At 50.5% G+C, this 24,113-nt stretch overlaps 1 protein-coding gene across 4 annotated transcripts; it reads right to left on the bottom strand.

The window, feature by feature from the left end:
- Positions 1-2,222: 2,222 nt before the first annotated feature.
- On the bottom strand, positions 2,223-23,562 carry FAM124B (family with sequence similarity 124 member B). Of its 4 annotated transcripts, none has more exons than XR_008825219.1 (4): positions 23,089-23,562; positions 22,227-22,966; positions 18,193-19,260; positions 2,223-2,991 (listed from the first exon to the last, which is right to left on the bottom strand). XR_008825219.1 is itself a non-coding variant. In XM_056358817.1 (3 exons), the coding sequence occupies exons 1-3, from the start codon at positions 23,111-23,113 to the stop codon at positions 18,631-18,633; spliced, it is 1,395 nt and encodes a 464-aa protein (XP_056214792.1). In that variant the 5' UTR covers positions 23,114-23,562; the 3' UTR covers positions 16,999-18,630. The 4 variants fall into 4 exon arrangements, 2 of the variants coding, with proteins under 2 accessions (XP_056214792.1, XP_056214793.1); XR_008825218.1 differs by lacking the exon at positions 2,223-2,991 and adding an exon at positions 16,999-17,514; XM_056358817.1 differs by lacking the exon at positions 2,223-2,991 and having other exon boundaries at positions 16,999-19,260.
- Between the last annotated feature and the right edge of the window lie 551 nt (positions 23,563-24,113).

Raw genomic sequence — 24,113 nt, 5'->3', positions numbered from 1 at the left:
CAAAATTTAAGTCAGCACATAAAATCATTGGCTAAGGCCTGAAACACAGCTGCCTCTGTGATGCCCACAGTGACCTCTCTGGAGAAGGGAGGGAGAGAAGTGTATTCAAGACATAACACAAGTAGTGAGAGCTCAGCTTCTTTATCATCTTTGTCCCCATCCCCAGGTTTCATGCCAGTGCCACTCAGTGCTGGGTTTTTACTGATGTCTCCATCTGACGCACTTGCAAAGCCCGGAAGAGAACAGCGCTCAAAACACAGCGAGAGCTGCTTGAGAACCACTTTCCAATATTTATACAAACAACCTTGGAGCTTTGAAAACATCTCAAAGCCCCTGTGTCCCACAGAGGCCCTCCATCACACCCGTGAGCTTTGGGTTTGGCCCAGAGCACCGGAAAAGCCTGAACTTGTGAAACAGAGGTTAGTCAGATTTGACTAAACATCTGGTCATCGTCAGCGTGGAGAGCAGCGCTCCGAGATGGGCGTTTATGATGTTGGCCCTGAACAACTGCTGTTTCTTACAAAATGGAGAATTTAAAAGTTTGCTGTACACAAGGCTGCTTATTGGCTCCTGTTATTGTTTCCATCGGTTTGCTTCTCCAACAGCCGGCTTGCCGAAGAAGCACTAATTGCATCTAGCAGACACCTCCCCAGCCATCGCTGCGTGCTGCACCCTGTCAGCAGCCGTGGCACCGTGGTCTGCCCCGCAGAGACAGCTCTGCCATGGGCTAGGAACCATCCTGCTGCACATCCTCGCTGCTCCTGGGTCCGCCCGCGCTGTCTGCAGCACACTCGGATCAGCTCCACTGGATTACAAAAAAACCCCAACAGTTCCAATTGCAATGGTAAGGCTTACAGAGTTTGCAATTATAAAGCAAATGTAGGCCAGCAGTTGTGGATTTGACTCTGCTTGGCAGCAGGGACTCCCTAGCACCTTCTGAAACCCAGCTGCTCTTGTCAGAGGTGCTTTCTTTGAGGCAGCTGAGTTGGAAAAACGTTGGCCAGAAATGTGTGAATTAGTCAGTAACTCTGTGAGTAACAGGAAGGGAGGTATAATGACCCAGATGACTGCTGCCTCATTGCACGGGCTGTGGAGCTCCGCAGAAAATGTTAAGAGCACTATTCATCCTGCCACTCACCGGCCAGATACACTTTCACTGCAAGGCACTGAGGGATGGTGTCCATCTCTGCACCCTGTCCATAGAGTGCCCACACTGGGGACCCCTCACATGCTGCAACGGGGCAAATGAGGAATGGGAGCTGCACTAAGGCTATGTCAGCGCATATTCCCAAAGCACGTAAGATCTCCAGGTCTCCTTTGCAGAGACAGAGAGGGTTATTTAATGAAACTGCATGGGGTGACATCCCCCAAAACCCAGCTGTTCTGGATAAGACGGCTACCCGTCAGTGGCCAGCCCGTACGTGCAGCACAGTGCGCTGTCGCAGGCTCCAGGCGAGATCAGCCCTTGTCAACATTGCTCCAGAGCAGAAAGCCCCACGCAATGCTGGCCGGGCTGGGGCTGCTCATCCATGAAGAGCTCTGTCGATACAGCCCGGGCCCTCCACCAGAACTCTCTTGGGTAACTGCAAGCCCCACTGCCCCATGCAGACCACAGCCATACCCAGACCTTGCAGGGGGGATGCACAGGCTCAGCCGTGTCTCTGATGAGCCCTGCTGTGGCCATCAGGGTCCTTCACATGCTTTGCACTGAGCTTGGAGAGATTTAGAGCAGAAATACTTGAGCATGCACTTTCCCGAGCGAAGGTCGCAGTTCCAGATTGTTTCCCTGTGTTCAAACAATCAGGTTAATAAATCAAAATAAACTCTCAGAAGATTCATGTTCAAAAAGGATTAAAAACTTCAGGGATCATGCCAGAAATAGTAGGCCCAGATAGAGGGTTTGACCCCTTTTTTGCCAAACACACAGAAAACATCTGCGCAGTCAAACAAAACTATGTAGCAAATTGGATCAAGATGATTCTGACCATGTTTGTGGGTTCCTGAGATCCTTTGTTCAGATGGAAAATAAGCAAATTAATATGCAAGTCTTATAAAGTTGGGATATGCATCGATTTATAGGGGGGCTTTTATGCCTCTAGATAAACACTTCGCAGATCACTTTGTTTAAAAGGGCACAAGTCAAAGAATAGGAGCGTTTCCACAGCACAGGGCAAAGTTCACCATTGTCTGTAGGTTAGATTCAATGAACAAATACCATCAAAATGAAGTCATGCTGACAAGTTAGTATTTTATTCAACAACATTCTAATAATAATTCAATAGGGATGATAAAATAGCAAGTTTATGCCTGTTCAGCACTAGACAATAAAATTTCAATATTTACCCGTCGCATAGCGGTATCACCAGCGAGTCAGAACAGTGTTAAATGAGGAACTTTACAAACATATAGCAGAAGACCCACTTCTTGCCAAGAGAAGTCACACGGACAAGAGTACATTGGAGCCTGGCTGATTTAGGCAATAGTCACCTATGGCAAATCCCAATTAAATTAGGCATCTCCACCAAACGTTCTCTTGCCATTGCTTTTACCCACCTAGATCCCTGTTATTCCAGCTGGATACTTCCAACTCTCATGTCAAACCAAGACCTGCATATCCCATAACTTTGACTTGGAGGTCATGACCAGCACACCCTGTGAACATGGGCTAAGAGTAATGGCATTTGTTTACCTTATACAAACAAACACTTGACCTTCTATGTAACCCAGAGGAGCGTTTAAAAGGCACAACCATACCTCATTTAACATTTCCATCACTGGCTGCCAGCTGTTTGCCTTCATGGATGGCCAGGTCCAACTTCACTGCTTGAGCGTGATCCCCGCAGAGCATGTCGCTGCCGGCAGCTCTCCCAGGGAGCTCCTCCACCCGGCGAGGAGGAACTGCTGGCTGCTGCTGACAGCAGAGGCTTTTGAAAGATGATGGGCTAAATGCAATTGTTGTTGCTGAGGTTGTGCCACTGAGATCTTATCGCTCTGGGAAACACACATGGAAGAGATTTAAATAAGTACGGACACAGAAAGCAGAGCAGAACATTAGGTCTAAAATGATACCCGTTAGAAAGAGTCCAGCAATACCTTGTCTCTCGATAAATACTGAGCCTGCAGCAATATCCTTTGCATGTAAGTCTTATAAAGGAGGTCTGGCCTGTCTGCCAGTAGACTAGCAAAGAATACAGGCATGACAGAAGGTGTGGTTTTAGGCTATCACTGAAAACTCCTCATTTGAGTGATTATTTATGCAGCCAGTGATTTCCTGGGAACAGCAGTACTCGGGACGCACCTTTCTTTTGGTACTGTGATGACACAGGCTAAGCCACTTTGAAATTGTATGAGGTACTGCCATGTTTTAACTGGAACACTGTCATAACTTTTTATTTCTTGGCTTCTGTTACTCAGTCAGGAGCATTTCTTACAGCACTGGCCACCTTCCAGGCATAACATCTACCAAAGGCACTGAGTATGTCCTAGTTTTTCTCAGAATACAGCCCAGAGCAAAGTTACTACAATACAGCAAGTGCAGAAGAGAACCAGCAGCAAGGAGGTCAAACAGTAATTAAAACCAAACTGAAAAAAGAGCAAACCAAAACTGCCTAATCTATGACCCCAGGAGAAAATTATCAGTAACAACAAAGTCAGTTAGAGTAATGCTTTGCAGAACCAGCAGTGCAACACAACTCTGCAGGGCAACACGTGAGTGGGGGCAGCCCCAGTATTCCCAGTTGGATCAGCTTCTGTTTTCTGCTACCAGAAGGTAGGAGCCGGGGGATGAGCACGCCCTGCCTGCATGCCGAGGGGAGCACCCATGGGTGGACGTGTGGCTTCCTTAGCACCAGAGCACCTGAAGCACGCGGCCAGCCCGCTGCAGTTGTATAACTTCTAAAAGGCAACATCAACAATACGTTAGCTGACTAACCTAAATATGCAAGAGATGAGCACAGCAAAGATACCTCAGGATCTGCCTCCCTAGTATCCAAAATCACTGTACAGTACTCAACTGTAACAAGCACTTCTTGCCTAGGGGAAGGGCGGGGGGAAAAAAGATAAATAACTAAGTGCTGCCAGAACAATTTCCAAGCATAATCAATGCTCCTGTCAGAGTAGGACCATTCACTCCCCGGGATCTTCCAGCAGCCTGTAGTAATAAGCACCTCCAAAAGGCAGGAAAAAGGCAGAAATAGCTCCACTAACACATGTGAAGAGCCAAGGAGCATAGAGATAAAAACATTCATGAGTTCTTTCTGATCCCATCATTCATATGCCTCTGAGATATCCTGTTGTCAGGGAATGCCCAGATTCACCCAGAAGTGCCTTAACTGTGGTCTAGCTGGCCTCCCAACTCCTACTTTAGATGGAAGAAAGATGCACTAAATAGCTCGTCATTCCTCCAGGCAGGGAGGAGGACTTCACCGTCATCCACAGCCCCTTCTCATACAGATGCCAAAACTTCCTTCCCTCCCACCCACCACTGACCAACCTTCACGGAGCCATTCTCAGCCCCCAGCATCCCTGGGTAAAGGCAACATCATTGTCTCACCATCCCTCTGACAAAGAGTAACTATAAAGACTGAAACAGGCAGTGATGGTCCAGCATAAGAAAACAGAGAAACCAGCCTGAGCACCTAAGATGGCTGCAGTTTGCATTTATGTCATACACCTGCATCAGTCCTCTTCTTAATTGTTCTTATCCTATTTTCCAAATAGTAATGGGGATTTTTTTTCAAATATCAGACACCGGTTCCGACCTCTTGGATGCCTATTCAGGTGTGAAGTCTTGGCTCACTGTTGACTTTATGTTAAGCCAGCTCATTACCACCGAACAATAGCCAGTGAATTGGCTATTGTTCAAAGAAATCACTTATCAAGGCCATGTCCAATAAAAGCAAACTGTTAGTGCAAAGTTCTGAAGTGCATGAAAGGAAGATTAAGGAAGAAGGATGTTGTTGCAGTTAACGTGTAAGATTAAGAGATGAGAGATCTGGTTTTTATTAAAGGGACTTTCCCTGCAGTGTTGGCCAAGCTGTATAAAATCCCTTTATTTTCATTTCCCTTTGAATAAAATGGGAATAACTCTATTTTCCTGCCCGGTGGAGAGGGTTAGATCACTTCGGCCCTAATGCTCACAATGCCCGCCACCAAAATGTTTATGAAGCACAAGGTGAAAGAAAAAACAACTCAACCAACCACATCGGACTGACCGAATTTTTAAACTCAAATGAATCGAATTTCATCCAGTTTCCAAACCCCCAAATGACTACACACCGTTAGGCTAAGAATAAGCATGTGAAGCGATGCTCTACAGGGTAATTTTCTGGAGAGCCTGGAAGCCCCGGGAGAGGGGCTGCGGATGGGAGCACCTCCTAACTGTGACCGCACGGCTGCACCTATGACAGTCTCATCAATCCTGTGCCGCAGCGCAGCATCCCGGGGGTGGCTGAAGCCCGGGGCACGCTCAGCACCCCGCCAGCTCTCATGCTGCTGCCCTGCACACCCACGCGCCTGATGGATTCCAAGGCATTAAATTGCATTTACGCAGCCGAGACCTCCACGGTACCACAGAGGTAAGCAAGTTTTAACCTGCCGCCTCTTTGGAGCAAGCCGGTGCATTGCATCCTTTCCAGTGAGATCAGTGGCTTTTCAGCCTCCATGCTGGGTGAACTGGGGGTGGCTGAGGAAAGGCTGAGCCCAAGCATGCGCTCTGTGAACTGCAGATGTGCAGCGCACAGCTGGGCCAGGAGGGGATGGGACTGCTCTGCTGACAGCCTTGCTGGACCGAAGGGCAATTGCATCCAGGGCTTCGTTTCCCACATTTCTGGGGAAATTGCTGCCTCCTGCACGCTTTGCAAAAGGATAGCAGAGAGCTGCACTGCTTCCAGAGCCAGATCCTGTGCTCGGCTTTGACATGTAGCAGCTGGAGCTGCTACCCACCACTGTGAGAAATGGCTTTCAGTCATGAAAAAAAGGGGGAAAAATATCAAAAAGTCACTTCAAGCTTGGCAAAGCCTCATAGGAAATTTTCAAGGATGCCTGTTTCTTCCACACACCCTCTGCATCAGCAAGGTTATTATTATTATTACAATTTAAAATTACGGACAAATAGCTTTTAGAACATACAGCGGGTGACTGCTTTGGCTTTTAAAAATTGGCTGAGATTTTGTAGATGTTAAAAGGCCCTGCTGCATGCCCATAACATCTCCTTTCCCATTACCAACAGCAACACTGAAACCCTCTGTAAAGTAAAAACACATGCTGGAGCATCAATGATTATAGATGGATAGGCTGAGGTTGCCAACGTGCATTTCTGTGTATAGGTCAAGCAAGACAGAACACAAAGGAGAAAAACATAGAACAAAAGCTCTCAATCACCTCTCCAAGCAGTAAACCGCATATTGAATCAAAACCGTGACAGATTCTCTTGCAGACAACTCCTACCCAGAATAGCAACTGGGAAATTCAGACAAGGACCCAGGAGGCCACCCGCTCCGTGCACCGTGGGTCAGCTGCTCATGGGTGGCCACGGCTGCTGTCCTCACCCGCCTCCTGGAGGTCCAAGATCCCTGTGGTGGGTGTGGAGGGAGGAGATCTCCATTCAACCTTGGCTTTGCAATACTTCCCAAGTATTTTCATTGTCAGTACAGTTTCCATCACAAACAACTCAAAAACAGGTTTTGGTGATGATGTGAGCATAGCTCCTGCCATAAAAGCACAGCAGAACACAGTAAACAGGAGTCCAAACAGGTTTTGGTGATGGTGTGAGCATAGCTCCTGCCATAAAAGCACAGCAGAACACAGTGAACAGGAGTCCATAAAACCTCACAGTTACATTGGAACCATGAAAAGCTCACATTAGACCTGGAAAACAAAAACAAAAACATCCATCCCGCTCTGGTTTTGCACAGTTGCATGTTACCCAACGGCACTGGCAGGCACCTGGCCAGGCAGCGCTGCAGGGCCCCGGGGCACGGGACCCCCACGCCCCCAGCACCCCTTCCCCTCCCCGGGGAGCCAGGCTGTGGCAGTGCCGCCGGGCAGTCACCCTGCGGGTGGGAGCAGTCCACATGCTTCCAGAGGCTCCGAGACACGCTCTCATGAATCAAACAGCTGAAATTCAAACCCAGCGGCCAGGTAAGTGGGGCAAGGGCTCTGAGTCTGCAAGGTGGGGGAAAATGTGTTATGGGTCCTCCTCCCTTCCTCTCCTCCTTTTTTTCTGGGTCTTTTTTTGGCTAAACGCACAAGGTTTTCTTTGGGACACAGCTTTCCACATCACTCGGGAGCTTAAATAACCCAGCTTGTGCAAGCAGCCGTGATGGGGCTGACTGGGGTTGCGGGGGCCACTGGGCTGGCGTCAGCCTGTGACTCGCAGCTCCCACCCTGAAACTGGAATCCCGGGAGTCTCCTCTCCCGGCCGCCCTGCACGGTGCCCCTTGGGTGGCACCGGCTGCTGTGGCGGGGCTGGTTCGTGCTGTGCTCCCCCGGGCAGGCTCGGTGGGGACAGGCTGTGCCGGCAGCGCATGTGGACAACGAGGAGGAGGAGGAAGAGCTGTTCCTGGCACATGCCATGGCCGTGGCCAGCCTGCTCTGGTACGTGGAGAGGTGACCACTTTCAGCCCTGGCATGTCCTCCCAACACCATCCCCGCTCCTGCCAAGCCCTCTGCGTGAGCCTGCCTGCCACATCTGCTGCGCCTCTGACACCCACACACATCCCTGCTCCCACCGACACCCTGGCAGCACTTTTTTTTTTTTTTTCCTTTCCAAACTAAACTCAGGAACCAAATACAACACAGGGCACAGAAGGAGCATGAAGGCCATTAAGGACCCCCACATTGAGAACCCGCTTTGCTGATGCCAAAAAAATTGCAGACTGAATGTAATCCCTCTGGATGAGCGGTGCCTCAAGACACTGATTGTTGGGGAGGCACAGCGACTGCGTATGCCATGCCAGCATCATACAAGATAGGGCTTGTCCACAGCTCAGTTACATGTCAAGTGGAGCAAGAGAGAGAAAGCCCATGGTGCTGATGAAGGCAGGCAAAGCCAGCACACTCACACAGGAAGAAATGAAATGCTGGTAAGGCATTTGGCCTGTCATCACTTAAAACTTGCAAACACAACAGTGGTTATTACCAGAGCTGAACAATGAAATCGGGAAAAAAAGCAGTCTCCACTAAGACAACTGCTGAATCAAAACAGCTACAAGAAGTAGAAGGTTTGCTCTTCCTTAATAGAAAATGCTTGGCTTCCCATGGCGCATATCTTGTTCCAATTATTTTAACTCCTTGTGCCATGTGCTACTGAAGGAGGTGGCTCAGCAGCTCAAGCAGGCTGTCAGAGAGCTGCAGCTAAGGGTGGCTAAAACTCCAAGTCTGTGAGAAGTCTAAATCTCCTGAAATCTGGTTTCACTCTGATTTGCAACAAAAACTAACATTTGCAAAATTTCTCGTGACACAGAATGACTTTCCCATCTAAAAAGAGTATCTGGTAAACATCAGCATGAGACATTTCTGCAATCAGCTATTCCCTCCACAAAGCCTAGTAGCTCTGAATTAAATCAAGATGAAAAAACACAGCAAAATTTTCAGGGAAATTCTGCTCCCACCCCACCCCTTCCCTCTGGTCTCCCAGCTTACACGGACAGGCTGGAAACCCTCACAGCCTGGCTTACATCGGCGTTGTAGGTTTCGGGGAGTCAGGCTGAGGGACTGGGAGCCCAGTGCCCTCCTCAGTGTGAAGCCACTGACCCTACAGCTGAAACCAGCTGGTGGCCAAACCACCCCCGCCAAGGCCAGTGGCAGCCCAGCAGGGCCTTCAGCAGAGCCCAGGCATCACAGTTCAGCATCTGATCCACCAGGATGCTGCTAGTGGTGCCAGAACCAATTTGATTAGTCACCTTCCAATAATTCAACCCGCTTCTGGAAAGTACATCTACATTTTTAAGCACTGGTTGGACTGGCAGGAGGCCACGCAGGCCAACACAACAACCACTGTGCCCAATGGGTAAGGAAGCCCTGGGGTATCAATGCTGTGAAATGTTGCATTTGATCTACATGACAAGGTTCCATAACACTGATTTACTTCATCCCACTTGCTTACATCCATCACAGTGGCTATTTGGTTTGCCCACAGCTGCATTTGAAGGAAGCTGCTCTTGGTGCTGTTCCCAATACATGTGGTGGCCCTGCAAGGATGCTTCCATCTAACATGACCAACAAATAGAGGAGGGAGAGGAACACAACCAAAATCCACTTGCTTAGATCCACTGCCAGGCTGGAAACAAAACTTCCAGCCACTGGGATGGCCAAAACACGTTCCCTTTGTACTCATTGCACATCAGAATCACATCTCTTGTACTGTCCTGGGAGTTTCCTTGAATATAATTTCCTTTGTTTGTTTTAATTGAAAATCCTTGGGGTGCTTTAAGCCAATTCTGGTAAAGCAAAAGCAAAACCACAAACCTTGCTTCCATTCCAACCATAAGCCAGTGAAGCTTCAGAATCAAAAAGCAGCGTGGGAACACCGTGGCTCAGGTACCTCTCTCCATCACCAGCGAGTGAATAGCTCCCGTGTGGCACTGCTGCTCTCCCAGGCGGAGCGGGCACTGCCCAGGGGGTGGCCGTGCTCCCCAGGGTGCTCCCCGGCTCGGAGCAGCACGGAGCCACAGGAGCCAACAGCCGGGCACCCAGCGCAGCGCTGGCAGCGGCGCTGGCTCAGCCACGGCAGCTAGCTGAAGAGGGAAGTCTGACGAGCCAGGCGGGCTCATTGCCAGAATCTAGGGTGGGCAATAACTGTAACTGTGCCCCAGGCACTCCAGCTCAATACATGGTCTCCTAGCTCCGGGTTTGAGCAATAAATGCAAGAGGAGGAAAGCCTTACCTCTGAGGCGAGGTGAGAGAGCAGCCCACGGGAACAGGCAGCAGTTTAACGACCACAGCTGTGTGCCCATGCCCAGGGCTGACCCACGCTGCTGGCCCGGCCACCGAGCTGGCAGGGACACGCACTGTGCCCCGAGACCCAGCTCCAGCAGCCCTGCTGCCGGCACCATGGGGCTGCTCTCAGCCCCCCAAACCACCCTTTTTCCCCCCAAAGCAGCCTTGACTCCCCACGTAGCCAGTGGATTCGGGGCACAGAGGCTGTGGGAGGCTCCAGACGCATCAGGGCAGCTCAGGGCAGGGGAGGCCAGGGCAGCCTGGGAGGAGCCAGTGGTAGGATGGGGTTCCCAGCCTGCCCAGAGAAAGGATCACAGATGAGCGTTTATGGCCCAGGCAGCTGATTCAGTCACTCCTATGCAGGCTATAGAGCCTTCCGGCAGCTGGAGGCTGCTGACAGCCCTGCCGTGCAGCCTCTGGCCAAGCAGCACAACATTGGTGGATGGGAACGGATAAAGTATGAGATCCAAGGGGAGACTTAGGCTGCGGTTTAACATTTTTTTTCATATAAATGTAGTATCTCTCTAAGCTGCAGTCACCTGTCCCACCAGCTGGTAACTCTCAGGCCTTAGAAAAATTCTTCCATCTAGATTAAAAGGGGCACTGCAGAGACTGCTGCTGTTTATCCCAAGGTTTTTCCTTACTGGTGCTCAAACACTGGGATTTAAGGCTGACCTCTCCCACAAGTGGGTCACTCCCTTCCCTCCTCCTGGAAACACGGCAGCAGTGGCAGGGCACGGCTCTCAGCCCACAGCAGGGGCAGGGAGCTGCCCCCATGTGCCACGCTGCAGGTCCCAGTTGGACCCTGCTGCACACCCGCTGTGGGACCCAATGAGCATCTTCTGCAGGACAGCGGGAGATGGAGCAGGGGAGGAGAATTGGTGATGCTGGAATATGAAGTTGGGGCCAGGAAGAGATGCTCTGATAGCAGTGGTCCTAGGACAGCAGTGAGGGCAGCCCAGCATTGCACAAGAGCCCTGTCCCCACAGCAGACTTGGGAGCTGGCAGAGCAAAGGCAGCCACTCGGCTGACTGTCGCTGCCTGCAGAGGTGGCAGGGTGGTTCCCTGCCATACAGGGACCGAGGGTGACTCAGGGCCATGTGGAGCTCTGCAGAGACCTTTGGTCCTCCTGCCCAGTGGAAGTGCTCGCTGTCACCACGTGAAGAAAGAGACAAAGGTGGCCCAGGCACAGGGCAAGTGACCTTTGGGGAGTCACAACTCCAGCTGCACCCCTTCCCACCCTGGAGCAGAGATATGATGCAGGATCTGCACTTGACCCAGTCACCACATCCACCAGGGGCAATCCCAGCTACCAGCACTACACAGCACATGTGACACAGTGGCACAAGGGCTAGGATGTCTCTCCTGCCACTCCCAAGGGAGCAGCAGTGAGTCAAACCTAAGGCAAGAGGAGGAGAAGGAGGGACTTTCTCCTCTTGCTCCACACCAAGACACTGAATCCCAGCCATGCCAACAGGAGGGGGCTTACTTCAGAGCAAGGAACATCTTCCACATCCAGTCAGTTGTCAGGGCATCTCTCATCCTACCTTCCCATTTCAGAAAGCAAGGATCAACCTTTTACCAGCTGTGACAGCTAAAAGCCCCAGTGGCTCCTGCCTGCTCCGTGCCTAGCCAGGCCTGTGCCCTACAAGGCTCCTTCTGATGCTGAGATGCAACTCAAGATGATCCCAATTAAAGAAGTGAGGCTGTCACAATTTCAGCTGCACAAGTGAGATGAGAAAACTAATGGTGTCACCGAGTGTCTGCAGGAACAAATCTACAAACCTAATCACCTCCCAGCATAGCCAGGCTGCCAGTGCCTGAAGGAGGGTGATAGGGGAGAAGAAAGCTGTTGGGACTCTTAAAGAATATTAATTCACACTAATAGGAATCGGATCTGTCCTTGCCTGTAATCAGCAGCAGAACTGAGATCCTGAACTGGAATATTAATGCAAGTGCTCCATGGGAGATGGAAACCTCTCAAAACCTCTCTCGAATAATGAGAATTAAATGTTAGAAGAGCAGCGCAGCAAACTGCAATGCAGTGGTAGTGTCAGGGGAAGCCTGCTGAAAGAGGAGGTGGGGAAATGCAGCGGGAGTATCACTGCCTCCTGGTAGTGCCCAGGACCACAAACCCATACCGACTGCTTCCCAACACATTGAATTTTCTTTCCAGACACCCTTCCAAACTTGGGTGCAATCATTGTTTCTCCTGTAAAATATAATATAACTGAATTTTTAATCCAGGTTGATCAGGTGCATCCTCTGTGCTTAATGAAACCCACTATACAGGAACAGGAAAGAAATTGCTCACTGTAACAGCTGCTATATTTTGTTATTCTGTATAACTACTGTTACGTTTTGGGTGTAGAGAAATACCTCTGATGCTTCTTTTCAATGAGGTACTAAGGATATGAGGTGTTCCACCTGAGATATGCCATTGGAAACCAGCAGCTCTTCCTGAAAGTAAAACCGATGGGGAACATCTGACACCAAGAAGGGGACAGATCCAGGACACCACTTGCTGCTGAAGCCCAGCCTGCAGGCACACCTGCCTTTGGCAGAAGAGGGGCCTGACTAAGACTTGCCACCCTGAGGATTATACTGCAGCTCTCAGGCAGGTCTTTTAAAAGACATTTTTTTAATCTCATGTCAGTTTTTTGCTCCCCAGTGTGTTTGGCTACTTGGCTTATGAAGCAGCAGAGCGTCTCTGAGGCACTGAGCCCCCGCAGGGCTGAGCCAACCCTACGCTGGATGAAAAGCCACAGCCAGGTAGGCACTTTGCTGAACGGAAGCACATCATACTCCAGGTTTCTTATTGAGGCCCAAACAGGGCATCTCCGGTTCCTTCCGTACATCCTGCCCCATCCTCAGGCAGCTCCTGCTGCAAGTTCCCTCTCCCAATGTTCCCTGATGTCTGCAAGTAAGCGGCATCCCAAGGCAGGGATGCAGCTTCTGCACTTACCACATCATGGCCCAAAAGACTGAAGGAAAAATGAGTTTTCATCTCCCTAAGGACAAAAGAAAGGTCCTGGTGAACCTTGCGTGAGAACACTTACTGGAGAAGAGGACAAAAGCAAAACCCCTTAAAGAACACATGCAGGGCAGGTAGCTCCGTGCAAGCTGAGCCCCAGCCCCGATGTGCACACACTCCCACTCTGCTGCCGCACGTCTCATGCCAGCCGGCCTGGCAGGCCGACAGGACTAATGTTTGGGTGGTCACTCAGGGTTCACTGGCAAAATCCAGCAGCCAGACCTCCCACCTCCACTACCTGGGCTCAAGCAAAGCCGTGCCTGGCTGCAGGAGGTGCCAGCAGGGCTGGGCAGGGAGATCCTGGTGTACAAGGGAGCAGTGACCTTCCTGCCCCACCGGCAGCTCTGCAGCACCCCGGCAAAGGGGGTCACAGAGAATCCCCCCCACCCCGAAACACCCTTTTGTTGCTGCTGTGCTGAGAGGGGTGAACTGTGGACCCACATGGGGTGGCGGGGAAGAAGGACACGCGCTCCACGCAGTGTGCCATGGGGACCCCTGAGCCCTCTGCATCCCTCCCACAGCCCAGACCCCTTCTTGGCTTCCACAGAAGTTTCCAGTTCCTCATTATTAAAGCAAAGCCTAAGAGCCTTTGAGCTTCCTAATTCACTTTGCAAGTGAGGCGGAGAGGGACCACAGCCATGACCCCACCGCCCCAGAGCGCTCCACCTCTCCTCCCGCCCCGCATCTCCTCCTGCCCCACCCCACCAAGGCAAAGGTCCTGCTTCCCGCCCCGCTCCATCACACAGTGGATCGTCACCTCCACGAAGGGGAACAGGATTAATTCACGGCAAGCCAAGAGTGATCCTTTGGCGCTCAACTAAAAAGGGAGAAGTCTGTTTTTTTAACCTTTGAAACAAAATTGCCTCCAGTTAAAATTAATGATTTACTTTTTTCTGTTATTACAGCTAAAAAAGTTGATCTGCCATGGCATTTCTTAGCAAAACGCCTTTGTAACAAGCATGCTAGCACTGTGCCTTGATTTTTCTCTGCAGTCAGCAGATACACATTAACAGCTGCATATGGAATTGCAGCGCATCCATGCCTGAGGCTGCCGTCGGAATAATGACGGACGGTATTCACCCCTGTCGCTCACGTGGCAGATCTCCTTAATTTAGTTTGCTGGCAGAGAAAACGAATGACTGAGAGCTAAGTTAGCTTTCTTTGGTATTGGTATCTCTATTATTTTCTTCTATACCAGGTTAATTCCGTGCTAACGAGAGCGAGGGTGGGAAGCCGCAGGACGGGCAGGCAGCGGGGTGAGGAGCCCGGGGGCACCGGGGCACGGCGGGGGTGGCACCTGCCGCTGCCGAAGGGCAAAGCCTGGAGGGGGGGCGGGGGGACACAGCCCCGGCCGCCGGCAGCTGCCCCCTCCCTGCTGTGCGGGGCCGCCCGCTGGGGCACGGCCGCTCGGTGCCAGCCCGGGCGGGGCGGCGGGGCAGCGCCGTCGGTCCCCGCTGCTGCCGGGGGGCGGGGGCGGCAGCGGCCGGGAAGATGCCACCGGCGGGCACCAGGCGGAGCTGGTGCACCAGGGACGGGCAGCCCCCCCGCCCCCCGGCACCCCCCCGGTGTCCCCACCTGAGGGGACAGGCCACCTGGCTGGACGCGGTACAGCAGACAGGCAACAGAGAACATTTCTGTTACTGCTGCAGCTACACGTGCTCGGACAGAGGGACCCACGGGCAGCCGCCCCGCACCCTGCCCACGCAATTTACAGCGAGGCAGACCCCACGGCCCGGCCATGGGTGCCAGGAGCGCACCATGCACAGCCCGCGGAGAAGCTGGGGCTGCCACGCTCATCTTTGGCTAAAGAGACAATTTCTGGTTCGTGTCCCTATGACAAATTAAGGATTTCTGCTACGTGCAACATTTTTTCCCTCCACCAAGTGGCTGTGAAGCTTTGCCTGTCCTGGGCACGGAGCGCAGCACCAACACAGATGGAGAATATCCTGCCAGAGCTGAGAGAAGCAACTCCCACCCCAGACCCACCAGTGTAAATGTGGAAAGCTCAGCTGTGCTCGCTGGACCAGTTCAGGATTTACCAAGACATTCACAAAAGCTGAATTTGGCCCAAAACTTGGGAAAGAAGAGTGCATTCAGCATTTGCTTCCCCGAAAGAATCAAGCTTGCCAGCTTCTTCTTAGTATGAGGGGCCAAGCCTGCGGTGTCAGGACTGACTCCAGCAGCCGCCGTGCCGAGGCCAAGGTTACCCGGGTTCCCGCCTGTGCCGCCACACCGTGCCAGGCGCAGGGAGTGGGGAGAGCACCCCCTGCCTTTGTGCCCGTATCCAGGCATCCGGGAGTGCTCCCACTCCTTCCTGGCAACTCGTCCCTCACAAATGCCGCTGCACTTGCTTCAGAGGAGACAAGAGACACCACTTTTGTAGCCAGGGACCAAAACAAGAAAAGCAACAGCAGCCACCCTTGCAGGCTGGCTTAAGGTGACTCCAGAGCAAGCTCTCCTGTTTTGCCCAACTCCTGCTGCCAGCAGCTCTCGCTCTCAGCATGCACCCCACTCCCACAAGAAGAGATTTCTAGCCTTCATCACCCAGGCTGTGCAATCAGACCAGGAGAAAAGCCTTTCCCTTTGGGCCAGGACCATTCATCATCATCCCTTGTGAGCAGAGCCACAGCAGCATCTCTGCTCCCTCCTGGGAACGGGGTCACCCAGCCACATGGCTCACAGGAATCCCAGGGCCATGCTCCTGCTCCCAGGTGTGATACCACCCAACAGACTTGCACAACACAGGATGACCATCACCCTCTAAAAGTACACATCTCAACATTAAAATCTTGATTAGCAGGTGCCAACCCATGCTGACCACCTTGGCTGCTGTCCATCAAGGTGTCTGGAGGAATCAGCAGCTCGGTACCCACAGCATCATCACCCCTGATGGTCACAACTGAGTCAGAACCCTTTCCACCAGACTAAATCATTTATATCAAGCCTGACACATACAGATGGTAAAAAACCCCCACACCACTTCCTTTCATTCAGGGTTGCAACGCCATCATACCTCTAAGCATAACTTTTCAAAACTCCCTCTTTGGTTTTCCACCAAGACTGTTTGCCCCTGCGTGCTTTGTTGGGACCAACATGTGGGATGGGAGCTAGGGGAGAGGGAAGCCCCCGGCTCAGCCTGCTGCCAGCATCGCCAACCCCGCACTCCTGCCCGGTCCCAGGAGGCTGCCTGGACACTACTGGGGGCACAGAGCTTCAGCAGCCCCCTGCCAGCCTGCACACACTCTAACCAGCCTTTTTTAAAAAGCCCGAAAGAAATGGCACAGCATGCAAGGAACTGTAAAATAAAGGTTGCAGAGATATGAAGTGTCTATGGAAAATGTGAATCTTTGCCTTTCACTACCGAATCCAACCAGGGAGAAACTGCACCCCCGGACCAAACAGCTGCCTGGGTAATACAGAATTTAAGTGAGGTGTATCCTACACTTAAAATAGATGGACTTTATATATTCACTGTCACAAGCAGTATTTTCAGAGCAGTTTTCATTTGACTTGAAGCCATTCTCTTCTGTGATCTATTGCAGGCAGGTGAACCTCATGGAACATTTTCTTCTTTTTTGTTTTAAATGATGAAGCATTTCCCCCATGCTAGATACTGACCTTCCACCTCCTATGCACCCTCTTTCTCTTAAGTAGAATGAGGTGATGCTAAATAGGCATCAAATAGGTACCTTTGGCATCAAAATAGAGATAATACCATGAAATCTCTAAAGCAGTTTCTCCCAGGAATCCCACTTCTGGCTTCACTCCTGGGTTCATGACTATCCTTGTCCATGCCCATTGCCAGGGTTGCAACTACCTTGCCAAGGGCCCTACCCCGATCCCCCTTCTCTCTCCTTATCCCTCCCAGGCTGCCCCCAGCCACACCACAGCGAGCCCAGACAGCTCACCCCCCTGCCAGCCCTCTGCCGCTTGCCTTCTTGTCCAAACATTTCCTCCGGCTCTGAAAAGTGCTGGCTAGATTTCTAGCATGTTAGGCAAGATTAAATAATAACCCTTTAAAGATGTAAAATATCACAGTATGATTTATTAAAACGCCCAAAATATTTATGGAGCTTGTGAAAATGTAGCGGTGGGGGTGCGTAAGTGTGCAGTGAAATAAGTTCAGCTTTCTGCAGGTCCCGGGCCCCGCACTGGAGGGTACGTGAGCATCACTGCCAGGGCAGCACCAGCTGTGGGGGTGCAGAGCAGGGACTGCCCTACTCCCACCCACAGCCCTAAGACCAACTGGGCTTCAAACTTCCCCAGAACGTGGGGCCTTCCCAAAGCCTGAGCGGAGACCCAGCAGTGGCATGGCTCCCCAGCCCCCCAGCGCACAGCCCACCCGCAGCATAGGCAGGCGTTGGACCCCCCCAGGTAGCAAAGCTGTAGCGGTGCAGTGTGAGCTGTGCTCAGCTGGCACGAGTACCAGAAGATACCCATAACATTGTGCAGCCCCAGGAAGGCTTTGCTGCTGCTGCCCTTCGCCCTCTGCCTCTCCTCCGGCCACAAGAAGTCATCACCTGTCAAGCTTGAGTTGTGACCTAAGGAGAGGCAACGAGATGGCACTCACCAGACACATTCACACTTCTGTGTAAAGTCGACTTCAGGTGTATTTAAGGGGAAAATGTTGTGCTGTTTGGAAAGTAAGTATGATCAGATTTGGCTTTTCATTTAATAAAGTCGTGCCTCTGTCATACCCTTCCCATCTCTTTCCCTTTGAGATTTACTTAATCCTGCTTGAGAAAAGAAAACTGCTGATCAAGATGGGAGTTACTTCAGCATCTGTGCCTGAAACATTACTTCGTTTCTCCTGCACTTTTTACTCTCCAGCATTCAGCAGCTCCCTCCAAGACTCTTAGCTTCTCTTGTCTTCTGTTAATTAAAACCCAGTTATGATTGCTTGCTGGTAACTCCACACTGGTCTAAACAAAATAAACCCAGCAACATGGTGGGCTTTGTAAGTGTCACATGAAAAGGCAACCACAGGTCTTACTGCAGCATAAACATAGCTCAAACTATTAGTGATTGTGTTTTTGCATGTACTGTGCTTATTTGGGGAAAAGGCACCTACAAATCTTTTCTTCAAAAATATTTTAAAAGAACATGCTTACGTTTCACATGTTGCATAAAACTGACATTGATAGCTTTTAAATACCAACAAGGGAAGAGAGAAGGAACACACTGGAAAATCAGCATAACCACCGTGACCATGCCACTACCTTGTTCCAACAGGTCCCAGGGAAGGACGATGAGCCCCATGGCTGGGGGCATCCAGCGGCTTGGGCAGCTTAGGCAAACTGCACCATCTAACCCCATCTGAAGATGTCACTGGCTGTTTTTTAGCATCTTAGAACAGCTCTAGGAGCCATATGGCTTATTCCTATTCATTGCACAATAATCCTCCAATCTATTCTACATTAAAAAAATATAAAGCTTTCTGTAAATTCAGTGTTATTTTTCTTGCTTTATCTGCAGCCTCCTTAGCATTGCTGCATGGAAGGTAAGCGTCTGCTTTGGTGAACCCACTACCGAAATGTTGTGACAGCTACAGAGGTAAGCTGAGCATCAGCGGTCACAGCACGAGGAGGCACAATAGACACAAAAGCACCCTGCTGCCATTTGGAAACGCTGACTTTGTCTAGCATGTCTGTTTTCAGTCATATAAAGAATTCCTCCTCCTCATCCTCTGCCCTGTTTGCAATGCTGGCTTGTGGCGGTTGCGAGGGAGAGGCTGCCGCGCTCTGCCCTGCTCCTTTACTCCTTTTGGCTGCAGCAGACAGCAGCTGGGTCCTGCCCGGGGTGGGCATGGTGCTGCTGGCCCCATCCGTGGCTGCTCGCAGCTGGAAGAGGCTGCTCCGCAGGTCCCTGGAGAAGCGGTTCAGTGGGCAGCGGCCACTCACAGCGTTGGCCACGGCAAGCCCGGTGTCAACGTTGGTCTCCGCCGTGTGCCGAGGGACGTGGCTCTCCTGGCGAGAAGCCTGCTGCTTGCTGCTCGCCCGCCTGCGGAGCGGGGTGGCTTCCCACCATGGCCGGGCTGCTGGACCACTGTGAGAAGAGCAGAAGTGCCTGTGGAGCTCACCGCCAGCTTGCTCAGGAATAAGGGCTTCGCTGTGGTCAGATTTTATTTTACCCTTTGCGGCTCTGACCTCCTGGCTTCTCCACCCAGGATTACCCTGTTTTGCAGGGAGAGGGGCTGGGACAGAGTCCTGCAGGATTTTTTCATTGCCTGCGTTATGCTGATGGGAAAGCCCAACATGTGCTTCATGGGGCTTGGACCTCTCTTGTACCTGTTGAAGAAAATTTAGAGAGAACCTCATTAACAGATTGTTCTAGCCTGGCCAAGTGGTGATGCTCTCATCCAGCCTCACTGTGCTGAAATCGCCTGCAGCATGAGTCAGAGCCCCACTAGAGAACAGCACAGTGGTCCTACAAGCCTAAGTGATAGCAGATGAAAATGTAGGTAATGTGATGCACATAGAAAAAAAATAATAATCTTGGCTTTACACACAAAATGCTAGCTTGTGAGGTGACTGTAACCCAGGGTCTCATTTCTGTGACAGACAGCAGCATGATAGCATCAGTTCAGTGCCTGAAGCAGTCTAAAAAGTAAATGAAATCTTAAGAATTATTCCAAATGAAATGGAGAACATGGTTATGCACGGTGCAGCTCTGGTCCCAAAGCTGGGCTATGATGCCTGTCCTTCACCTGCAGCACACAAGAGGGTATCATGGAGCTGGAAACGCTCAGAAATGGATAAGGGTAATTGCAAATACAGTAGAGGAACACCCATGTATCCTGGGGAAAAAGACATTTTGGAATGGAGAGGATGAAAGGCTAAACCACCACGAGCCACCCGGAGAAACAGATAAGGATTGTCCATTCCCTGCCATTTGCAATGCAAGAAGCAGAAGCCATCAAATGAAGCCAGCTGGAGCCAGCTCCAGTTAAAGGAAGGTGGCAGTAGGCCTGGGGAAGTCCCTGCATACAAGAAGGTGACGTGGATTCAAGGGGAGACTAGATAAACACTTAAAGAAGAATTACCACAGCTAGTTTCAGAAGACCCTCAAGTTTAAAGCAGGCAGTTTGGGAGTGTATATTGGTGGGGTGTAACACATGCACTTGTCCTCTTGCTGTTCCTGCCAAGGCAGCCACCCAGCTGAACCCCAGTTCAGACAAAGAACCTGAATTGCCACATCGCATCTACGAAGCTCTTTACACTTCTGTTTGGGGGTTTCCTGATGGCAGCACGCACACGCTGTGGTGCTCGTGGCCACCTTCCAGAGGCATCTCAGGACTAGCACACACATGTGACAGATTTGCTGCAGGTGACCTAAACACCGCACGCACAAATAGCTGTGCCTGTCCCAAAACCCTCTTGGAGGCATCAGACCTACCAGAGCTCCTTCACGTCTGCAAAAGCAGACTGGCTGTTTTTGGAAAGAAACTTGTTCAGGAAGCTCTGGATCGATCACATGGCATTCCCTTTGATGGCTGGGCAACACACGGACAGACTAATCCAGGGGGAGATACCCGTCAGACCAGCGAGGCCAATGGGACCGGGACCGGCTGAACATACATGTCCCACCGGTTCCTGTGGAACACATTGCCCCTGGGACCCCAGCCAGAGCAAGGCACCCACTCACCAATCCTCTACAAGGCTAGAGACATGTTTCATGTCTTTATTTACAAAGCAATGGTCCTACTCTCCTACTTAAGACTCCTAAATCAGTCTTAAGGCTAAACTTGTAAAATTTAAACAGGGATCTCCTGTAAGTAGTCAAAGAAAGGACATGGAATAGAATAGTAATTAGTGAGCGACTTCAGCAAAAAAAAAAAAAAGAGAGGATGTCGTTTATATACTACTTTATCAAATTGGGTGGCTTGGGTTATCTCTTCTGCAATAAAACCAAGAAAAAGTTCTTGCAGGCTCAGGGGGGAATGACAGCTCTGCGTGGGTAGCAGTCCGTGAGCTGACCCTTGGGTTTGATTTGCAATAAGGCAGAAAGTTGGGGCAGGGGAGAGGCAGAATAAATGATCTACAGGTACTTAGAATAAAGATTGACAGCATGAACTGGAGAACAAGGAGCCGTGTGCCAGGCTGCCAGCGCCCTGCATGGAGCGGCCACAGGAGATGCATCCCCAGGCTCAAGCAGCCTCCAGCTTCCTTCACCAGGAGCACAGTGCAGCACAGCTACACCCCAAAAAAAGCTGCTGAACATCCTGCCAGTGAATTCATGTACATCTGTCAGCTTAAAGACCTTGTACCTGCAGCAGGAAGAACCACAGAGTAATTTAGGAAGGGACCTCTGGAGGTCACCTGGCCCCATGCCCTGCTCCAGGCAGGGTCAGCTTCAAATCTACATGAAGATGCTCAGGGCCTTGTCCAGTCTAAGTGGGTGGAAACCAGTTTATAAAGCGATACTGAATGAGAAGCATGCAAAAGCTGCCCGGGGGATTAGTGTTCAGAGCAGCATAAAAATAGGCCGTGCAGAATTAGTAATTTGATTCGTAACAAATGAGCTCTGGAAGCTAAAAGAAAAAGAAAAAACCACAGGATGGGCAAGATATTTAAATATCCAAATTACAAGAAACAAAATAATCAGAGGTGGGAGGTGTTGTTACAATGGAAAGAAAGCACACTAAGCTAAACTGCCTGCCTGCTCACATGTAGTTCCCGCTGTGTATTATCTCAGCAGAGCCTTTTTTTGTCATTTTTAATTGGTGTGTGTTCATACAAGCTCTGGACCACACACCTGAACAGAAAAGGCAGAGATTTCCTAGGACATTTCTTTGGCACTTGCACCCAACTGCAACTGACTCAAGAACTCACACAAACCTATCGCAGGCAGTTGTATCCAGACTATACTTAGAATACATCTGGTTTCAGATGCTAAAAATTTGCTTTCAAAAACATTTATAACATAATGACTTAGCAAAAAAATGAATAGGCTGCTATGGTTGTTTAATTCAAGCAGGGAAGGCAAGATGTTAAACTAGCCTGCTCAAAAATGCATTCATACTTTCACTGTCAGGGATGTTAATTTAACAATATGAGAACATTCCAAGGATCTGTGCTTATATTTATCGACAGCATCACGGCATTGACAGCTACCAATTACTGCATTCAAAAATTCAAAAGAAAACATGAACAAGCAAAATCTTAATTTCCATTTTAAACCAGTCCTGCTTTCCTTGAAAAAAAAAACCAACCAATAAAAAAACCCTTCCTCTCAGAGCACCACAGACACATACCTGAAGCAGAATTGTATTTCCTTCGTAGTCTTGTGTTTGCCACCTGGTGCTACTGATAGGAATACACGGGTTAGGCAGGAGAGGCACCAGCTGCCCAATTTCTTGCACCTTGAACTGCAAGGCTGCTGACTCCTTCGGCTCCGCAGCCACCCCGACGGGCAGCTGCTTCAAACAGAGCTGGACAGCAATATTTTGGGTTGCATACAACACAAAGACACAGAAGTTACTTTTCTGCATAGTTGCTTCTCTCTGTAGGATCATCTCGTAGAGCCTGACTGCATCCTCATAGTTATCGAGGCTGCAGTAGAGGGTGACACGCAGGATTTCAGGGCCACAGTGCACCCGCCTGATGCCCCACACAGGCATCTGGTCATCCAGGCCATAGAAGTCCTGGGGAGCTGGGGCGTAGGGGTGGCTTTGCCCATTAGCAATCTGGGCACACTGGTAGCGCCAGGGTGGACGTTGGAATTGCTCGTGGATCTGGAAAATCCGTTCTTCTCCCAAGTCCTCATGTAGAAAAAGAAGAACAGATATTCCAGGAAAGCCGCAGCTTCTCTTACGACATCTCTCATAGTATTTCAGTGGAGTAACTCGCTCAGACACCAGGAAAAGGCGAATGTCTGGGCAAATCCACTCCAAAAGCCGATCCAGAGTTTGCTGCAGAAGCAATGAGTGTCCTGAATTGGCGAGGAGATGCACAGTCATCACAGCGTCTGCTCCATCATCCATTGCAAAGGTGCCTGACAAAAAATAAAAACAAATTGGTGCCTTCCCTTTCCTGCTACTGCAGCCTCAGTAACACGAGGGGTATACTTTAGAACTTAGACAGAACAAAGTCAATCTCCTACAAGCTTCGCGATACCCCAACGAAATAGGCAGGTACGCATGGTTAATGCACATGGGGAGGCAGGTGAGGAGTGACAAGGTGTTACGTGCCGGGTCCCGGGTGACTCACGCGACGGCAGAGCTCAGCTGAAGGCTCATTCTCCAGCTCCCAGACCCAAGCTGTGGTCACTGGGTTCATGCGACCGACATGTCCAGAAACACCTCTGTGTCCTACTGCTCCTGTCCCTCATGGCACCAGCAGCAGAGATGAAGAGCACCAAACACAGGGGCAGCGCTTCCCCAGGGTGAGGTGGTGCTGTCAGCACTCCGGCCTGGCAGCGGTGGAAACGGACACTCCGGATCTGGCCAAATCCCACCACTGCTCATCTCTGTGCCGTCGCCACCTTTTGCAAAGGCGATGTGGCACTCGTGTTTGAAAACCTCAGCGTATTTTCTCGTAGTCAGCAGGCTGGCTTTAGCTCGTTGCAAAAAAGCTTGTGATCTTTGTGAGTCACACCCTTCTGGAGCATACAGATAAGCTATTCTTTAAAAACAAGGAAGGAAAACAGGCTAACAAAAGAAAAAAACCCAGCCATGTGAACACAATAGATAACAATAAGGACAGATATGAATCAGCCTCAGGAAAGAGGAGCTTTGGGAAAAAAACCTCGACTCCTAGTTACACACTTCACAACACAGGTAGCTTGCTGCCTAGCCAGAAATCAGCTCCTGGGTTATTAAACACAGCCCATAATAGCTGGGTACCAGGTCTCCCCCTTTCAGGGCCCTGTCTGCCTCTTTTTGCTCCTGTGTTTTTTTTTATTTTAATGCCAAAGGTATCCCTGTGATTAGCACCCTTAGGCAAACTCCAGGTTTTTTCCATTGCTCCTCACGTTTACATATTGGTACTTAATTTAGCTTATTGTGTAGACTACAACAGGAATGCTGAAGATACACCTCTTGCCAGGCTTCTTCCAGTGTCCAGACAATAAATCACACTGCTCTTTCATCTCCTTATTTTTTCAGCCCAGGAGCAATACAAGTTAAGCCAACCCCCATTTT

Source organism: Falco biarmicus, chromosome 13 (genome assembly GCF_023638135.1).
Source record: "Falco biarmicus isolate bFalBia1 chromosome 13, bFalBia1.pri, whole genome shotgun sequence".
Taxonomy (NCBI): domain Eukaryota; kingdom Metazoa; phylum Chordata; class Aves; order Falconiformes; family Falconidae; genus Falco; species Falco biarmicus.
The sequence above is the reverse complement of the archived record's forward strand: the minus strand, read 5'-3'. Positions and strand labels throughout refer to the sequence as shown.